This window comes from Lonchura striata, chromosome 17 (genome assembly GCF_050655825.1).
Source record: "Lonchura striata isolate lonStrDom1 chromosome 17, ASM5065582v1, whole genome shotgun sequence".
Lineage (NCBI taxonomy): Eukaryota > Metazoa > Chordata > Aves > Passeriformes > Estrildidae > Lonchura > Lonchura striata.
In genome coordinates this window covers 4,759,848-4,766,643 of record NC_140719.1, presented here as the reverse complement: position 1 = coordinate 4,766,643, position 6,796 = coordinate 4,759,848, and the positions used below count along the sequence as shown (strand labels likewise).

The following is a 6,796-nucleotide window of genomic DNA, read 5'->3' as shown; positions in this document are numbered from 1 at the left end:
TCCACCCAGTGCTGCTCCAGGTGGCAGCTGGTCCCTGGGAAAGGCTAAGCAGACAGGCAGGTCTGAACCCCATTTCAAACCCTGGAGGCTCTTGCAGCACCTTCCAACAGTGAATTAAGGCTGGTCCAGAGAGTGAAAAACCTTAATCTAGAACTGGCTGGCTGTAAACATTGAAACACTTCATTCAGGCTCAATTTTGCTTGCTTTTGCTTTGATGCATATCCACATACATATCCACAAACATATCCACAAACACTGGATGAGGAGAAGCAGTGGGAGCAAAGAAATATTTCAGTTTAGAGGTGTTACATACTTCTTTTTTCCCACAAGAAAACTCAAAAATGCCCTCTCAAATGCTATATAATCTGGATATAAGTAATATTTTCAGGTGATGCTTTCAATATTTAGCCTTGGGTCTAAAGAAAACTGAAAGAAACATGTTGGGCAAATTTCCCAACCAGAGAAAACTGCCTCCCTGATGACAAAACTCCATTGCTCCCTGGAAGACTTGTCCCAAGTCATGGTACCTGCAGAGGCAGGCACAAGACTTTCAGACTCCAAACCTCGTTTCTGTTTAACAAAGTATTTAGAGCAGAAAATCCTGTATCTTTACTCTGCCTTTGAGATTCTGGGGTCCACTCAAAGCAACAGACTGTGAAGCTCCTCTGGGTAAATGGTCTCAGGACCCAAATCCAGTTTCAGAAGCAGCCAGATGACCGTAAGAGCATTGGTCTGTTCCTAACCCACCAAACCTGAGGTATTGCTGGGGCACCTGGGGGTCACAGCCATGGCCAAACACAGAGCTCAGGCAGCTCTTCTGACCCTTGTCACTCCTTAACTTGCAAATTTCCTTGAGAGAAGGTGACCAGCAAGGCAGGAATTTCTGTAGTGATGTGGCAGTGCCTCCATCCACTTCCTCTGACTGAGCAGCAACAGAAGGACCAGTTTCTCAGCACCATCCATCAGGCCAGGATGGCACACAGGGCAGGAAGAACCCTTCTTTTCTCTTCACATGAGTTTTGCCTCCTCGTGATTCCAATTTTTGCCTTCTAGCAGCACTCCTGTCAGCTGCCTCCAGAAGATGTGCTTCCTTATTTCCTTGTTTTTCCACTCCAGGTAGGTGTTCCTCCTCAGGTACCGAGACAGTCCCAGCTTCTGCCTCAGCAGGGCTTTATTCACATCCTCCAGCACAATCATGATGAGCCCAGCCTTTCCCTCCACCAGCTGCCAGGACTGGGCAATGTCAAACTCAAAGCTGCACCACTTGCTCTGCAGGAAGTCAGCGGAGATAACTGCAATAACATTCCTGCTGCTGAGGAAACCCTCCTCGATGATGTTGGTGACGATGGGTACCCCTGGCAGGAAGTCCCTGTAGTACAGGCACAGGCGGAAGCGAGGTGTCCCTCCTTCCAAAGGTTCCACCAGCTCCTTTGTCACCCACTCCTGGTCTTTGCTGGAGTGGATGACAAAGGCGTCGTAGGTGTCACCTCTTTCTGCATAGTGTTTGCACCCGCTGAGCAGCACCATGGAGTAGTAGAGCTGGAAGTAGTACTTGTAAACCAGGAAGAGGAACACCACTACACAGAGCAACACAACCACCGGGGAGGCAACTTGGCCTGCACTGATGTGGCAGGAGGACAGATCGAAGCTTGGCAGGCTCACGTTGGCCACGTAGGAGGGAGTGTGGCACAGCATCAGCTCCTCGTTCTGCAGCAGCTCCTGCTTCTCCTTGACCCATTTCAGAAAGTCCAGGTACACACAGGAGCAGTCAAAGAGGTTTTGAGAGATATCCAACAGGACCAGGCTATCAGGCAGGATTTCCCTGGCTGGGTCCAGCAGAACAGTCAGCTGGTTTCTGCTGAAATCCAGGACTCTGAGGGCTTGCAGTGGCTGGTAGACTACAGGATCAAAAGTCAGCAGCTTATTGTTGCTGATGTTTAGCTCTTTTAGCTCAGACAGGGCATCAAAAGTACTTTGATCCACATGTTCTAATTTGCAGCTTGAAATATCCAAGGTGTGGAGGTGACTTAGGTTTTTGAAGTTGTTTGCCAGCTTATTGTCTGCAAAGGAGTTTCCTGCCATCTTGAGCACTTGCAAAGAGTTCAAGCCACAAAATGTACACTGGGATTTCACTTCAGTTTTGGTGTAGGAAATATCCAGGTAAATCAGTCTCTGAAGGGACAGAAAGACAGGGTAGGAGCCAGGACCAAATAAGGTTGTGTGCTGAAGGTCCAAATATAACAAATTCTTCACATTAGTGAAATCTCCAGTCAATCTGATATTAGAATTGAAGCTTAAGTTCAAGTGTTTCAAATTTGGACAATTTTGGAACTGACGGGAACAGCAGCTGCTGAAGGTGAGTCTGTTCTCACTCAAATCAATGACCTCCAGGTTACTGAGACCCACAAATTTCTGCTCAAAGGTTTTGAGACTTTTGTTCTCAGTAATACGAAGCACTCTCAGCTCCTTGAAAAGTGACAGCTTCTGGGCAGGCATATCCTCAAAATCGCATTTCTTGCATTCCAGCTGTCTCACTTTAGACCACAGAGGAACCTGTGATATCTCCTCCAGTCCGAGGTCCACCAGGCGAATATTGGAGACATTGCCTACGCAGTTGAAGAGAGTGTCTGTGTCATCCTCAATCCCCCGGAGGCAGATTAAGACAAACTCTTCCATCTGTACCTGGCACAGTCCATCCAAGAGCCTCCCCTCAAAGTCCTGCAGTCTCTCAATATTCCTGAACTCCCCAACTATGAGTCTGCTGACCTGCAAACCAGCCAGGCCTTGCAGAGCAGTTTGCATCGTGGATTTCTCAAAAGCAGACCTGAGCGCCAGCTCGGCGAGGTGAATCCCTGCAAAGGCCCCTGGCTCTATGGATTTGATATTGTTCAAGGAAAGCACCAGCGTGAGGTTGAGCCTGTTCCCTCCCCTCAGGGCATCAAGGTCTCCTCTGGAGATAGATGTGATTTTGTTAGAGGAGAAGCTCAGGTGCCTGAGGGAGGTCATGTTGGTGAAATACTTGGGAAGCTTCAATGAAGTAATGCTGTTGTGGCCTAAATTCAGCTCCTGCAGAGTATGCAAGTGGCCAATAGGCAGCTCAGACAGAGAGGTCCTGTTGGTTTCCACCAGAACCAATTTTTTCAGAGATGTTAGGCCATAGAAAGCTGCTTTCCCCAGGTGCTGGAAGGAATTGGCAGTTAAAACCAAGGTGGAAAGTCTAGGGAGGTCCATAAAGGAGTTATCTTCTATTGTATGGAGGTGGCACCTGATGGGAATGAAAAGAAAATATAAATATATGAAACACTGTCCCTTCCTTGTTCACTGAGTGCTGCTGTGACACCCTCAGGCTCAGCCTCACACTGGGGCTGGTTTGGCTTTGCTGTGCTGGGCAGAGCCAGCACCCCTGGATATGCAAAGGGAGCGCTCCTCCAGCAGGAGACCTCCTCTCACCTTCTCCTCTCCAATCTTAAATTCAAAGCAAGACACCTGGAGACCTGGTGAAGATCAAAAATTTGTGCAGCCAGCGGGAAAAAAGAATCCTAGCCATCAGTTTAGGCCAAAGTGACACTGTGATGACAATGATGTGACTGTGTGCTCACTTGGAGCTCACATACCTCCAAACAGGGATGGAGGAGGCAGCCTGACAGCGGGGACAGGACAAATCACTGATGGAAGAACCAGAGCCAGCATTCCCTCACCCCTGGCATCCCCCAGCCCTCTGATTGCCACCTCAGCCACACCTGGGCAGCCCCACTGGCACCAGAGCTCACAGCTCTGTCAGCAGCTGATCTCTGCTGATGGCTCAAAGGCAGCAGAGCCCGGCTGTGCTGCCTCTGAAAGAGAAAAGGAAGAGGGGAAAATGAGCATGGGCCCCTAAGGTTTGTTTGATGTGGGAAGATCCAGAAGTTGAGACCCAAATCCATTCTGCAGCGAGTCCCAGCAGAATTAGTTTAATAATCCAGGCAATACCTCACAGCAAACGTGCTCTGCCACTCAGCCACTTTGGAGCTAGAGCTGTGACGGGGCTGAGTGACATTTCTCAGTGAAACAATTTACCTGGAGAAACTGTTGTCTGAAGTCAATGGAAATTATACATCAATTCAAATTTGCTAATAGGCCTCCCCCATCTCCTCCCCCAGATATGTGAGGAGAAGGCAAAAGAGAATATGTTGATATTTTAAAACAGCCTTTTAGAAAATGAATGTACCTTCATGTTATTTTTTTTTAAACTGTGATTAGAAAAACAGCTCACCCAAGATGTTCCACTTCAGAGTTTTTGTAACAGTGAAAAGTCTGACATTTTTCTTGTTCACAGACAAGTGAAACATCTTCCTCCTCCTTCTCACATTGCAACCTACAAGATCAGACTGACAGACCCAGCTCTGAGAGGAGGGTGTGCACTCAGTGACTGGACTAAAAGTTGCACATCACCACGGGGATGTGCAAAATGACAGACACAGGGACAAAGTCACAAGAAAAAAACATAAACAGCCAAGACCAATAGACCCCAAAATAAGCCACCATTGTAACCCAGCTGGTGAAGAAAAATTTACCAGTATCCACGTAATAGATCCCACTACCTTGAAAGATCCAGAATCTGCAGCTCAGGGACTGATGCAAAATAATTTGACCCCAGTGATTTCAGATTGCTGAAACTGAGGTCCAGGTTCTGGGTGGTGTTTGGGACTCCATCAGGAACTCCAGAGATGTTCAGTCCAGTGCATCTGAAAGTTGTGTTAGGGGTGATCTGAAAAGAGGCAGATCCCATCATGGTCAACATCTGCTCTTCATGGAATGCCAGAAAATGTCACTGTCAGGAGAGCAGGAGCAGAATGACCCCCTTTATAGTGCAGTTCTAAAGGAGCTCCCCTGAGTTTTAGGAAATAACCTTACACACCCTAAACATTTTTCTAATTCCTAATAGAAGCAGTCCTATTCTCCAAGAAGAGCTGCATTTCTTGCTGACTGAAGCTGGGACAAAACTACAGAACAGCATTCCCTGATGTTACAGATGAACCAGCAGCAACCTTTGAGAGAGCCAGCAGGACAAACACTCATGGATGCACTGCATGTCCAGGAACAGCTCTCAGCCCTCTTCCCCTGCACATAACCAGGCAGCTTGAACCAAAGTTATTCTGCAAGCAAGTAATTGTCAGGTACTTGGTGAAATCACTCTACTGCACAAACCAGGCAAAAATCTGTGTTTTGTAGAAATTAGACAAGTTTGGATCCCTTCCAAGGGAAATATAATCTATTACAATAACTGCACTGCAGCACTGTCGGAATCCAGGGCTTCCCTCTGGCTGTCCTGGCAGGTCTGGGACCCTGGCAGGGGTCAGGAACCCCCCTGGACAGAGCCCCCAGAGACACTGGCTGTGATCTCTCCCCATGGAAAAGAGTTTGCAATCTTACAGGATGAATTACCAGCTCTGAGTGTTTGATATAAGTAATAATTAAGTGTGGCATGGGTGCAGAAGTAAAATTTTAGGATTCTAGATGAGGGGTCCAAAGGGGACAAGATGGAGGAAATTGGGTGTGTCTTGTCCTTTTTCTCCTTCTTCATGCCCTCCATATCTCACTGTGGTGTTGGCATTTTTCTGTTGCTTCAGGCTGGGGACACACTGTCCAACGTAGGTGACAGATATTGGCACGTTATTGTAAACCCAGCCCAGGGAGTTTCTGGTATTTAATGTTTGTAACATCCCACTGAGGGCAGAGCCCCACACGCTGCCCTGCAGGACAGAGCTGGGCAGGGCAGCAGAACATGTGAGAGATAAACAGAATAAACAACCTGGAAACCAGCACAGACCAATTATGGCTTCTGCTTTGGCAGCGGGGCTGAGAGACAGAGACTTTCTACAATCTCAGGATCATCAATAGCTCAGATTCTGACACAGCACCCTCAGAGGTTCAGAAAGCCAATGAGAAGAAAAAATTCTTGCTGCTGGTTCTGGTTCTCAGATGTTTTCGAGACTAGAATTTACTTCAATCACCTTGATAATAACCTTGAGGGGAAAAAAAATCTGGGCTTTCCTAAGAGGCTTGAGGCACAAATCTCCCAAGCAAAGAGAAAAGTTGCACCAGAGAAACAGAAGGATTTTGTGCTCACTCAGAGCTCACATACCTCCAAACAGGGATCCAGGAGGCAGCCTGCCAGTGGGGATGGGACAAATGCCAGCTGCAGCAGCACCAGGAGTGTCCCCACAGGAAGGGCTCCTCTCCTGGGCATCTTCAGGAGGCCAGGAGTGCAGGAGAAAGGAGCATGGAGAGAGAAACCTGGAGACAGAAAGCTCCTGCAGTGCCAGGAGTTGTGTTTCATCACTCCTGCTTCTCACTGCACATCTCTGAGAGCTGCAGAGAACGAGGAAGGAAGTGAAGCTTGGCCACTGACTTGTTTCTACACACACTCGGGGTGAATTGCTCTTCTTGCAATTGTTAAAAAAAAAATAGCCAAGAAGGAAAAAAGAAGAAATGACGGATATAGTTTGGGCTAGAAATTGAAGAGGAATATGGGTTTCATCAGTGCCACTTGACTTGATTGCCTCTGATTAGCTCAGGTCAAATTGGCAAAAAAAAAAACTAACCCAAACCAACAGAATATTTTGTGCAATTCTGAGCCCAGTTCCATGCTCCACATCCCATAATTCAAATGCACTGGTTAGAGAGGGTGACTCTGCCTTTGCACTCCTGCCATGCTCCCAGCTTCAGTCTTGCAAGCCCTGGAGAAGAGCTCAGCTTTGGCAGAGGTTTTCTCAAGCCAGATAAACACAGGTTTATCTCTGGCCAAGCTCTTGTG

General features: G+C 47.6%; 1 protein-coding gene across 3 annotated transcripts; it reads right to left on the bottom strand.

Annotated features, from left to right (window-relative positions):
* Window positions 1-239: 239 nt before the first annotated feature.
* TLR4 (toll like receptor 4) lies at window positions 240-6,457 on the bottom strand. 3 transcript variants are annotated; one of them, XM_021551352.4, is made up of 3 exons: window positions 6,125-6,457; window positions 4,581-4,747; window positions 240-3,265 (listed from the first exon to the last, which is right to left on the bottom strand). In XM_021551352.4, exons 1-3 carry the CDS (start codon window positions 6,317-6,319, stop codon window positions 1,009-1,011), a joined length of 2,619 nt encoding a protein of 872 aa, XP_021407027.3. In that variant the 5' UTR covers window positions 6,320-6,457; the 3' UTR covers window positions 240-1,008. The 3 variants fall into 3 exon arrangements, with proteins under 3 accessions (XP_021407027.3, XP_085450164.1, XP_085450163.1); XM_085594038.1 differs by lacking the exon at window positions 6,125-6,457 and adding an exon at window positions 4,253-4,367 and having other exon boundaries at window positions 4,581-4,681; XM_085594037.1 differs by lacking the exon at window positions 6,125-6,457 and having other exon boundaries at window positions 4,554-4,688.
* Window positions 6,458-6,796: the final 339 nt, after the last annotated feature.

What these genes read in the sequence shown, in the direction of transcription:
- TLR4 (XM_021551352.4), bottom strand. Translation starts at nt 6,319, where the DNA reads ATGAAACACAACTCCTGGCACTGCAGGAGCTTTCTGTCTCCAGGTTTC. An exon ending in TCCTGGATCCCTGTTTGGAG is followed by an intron (nt 4,748 to 6,124) that starts GTATGTGAGCTC and finishes GCCTCTTTTCAG; the next exon opens with ATCACCCCTAACACAACTTT. An exon ending in CAGATTCTGGATCTTTCAAG is followed by an intron (nt 3,266 to 4,580) that starts GTAGTGGGATCT and finishes CATTCCCATCAG; the next exon opens with GTGCCACCTCCATACAATAG.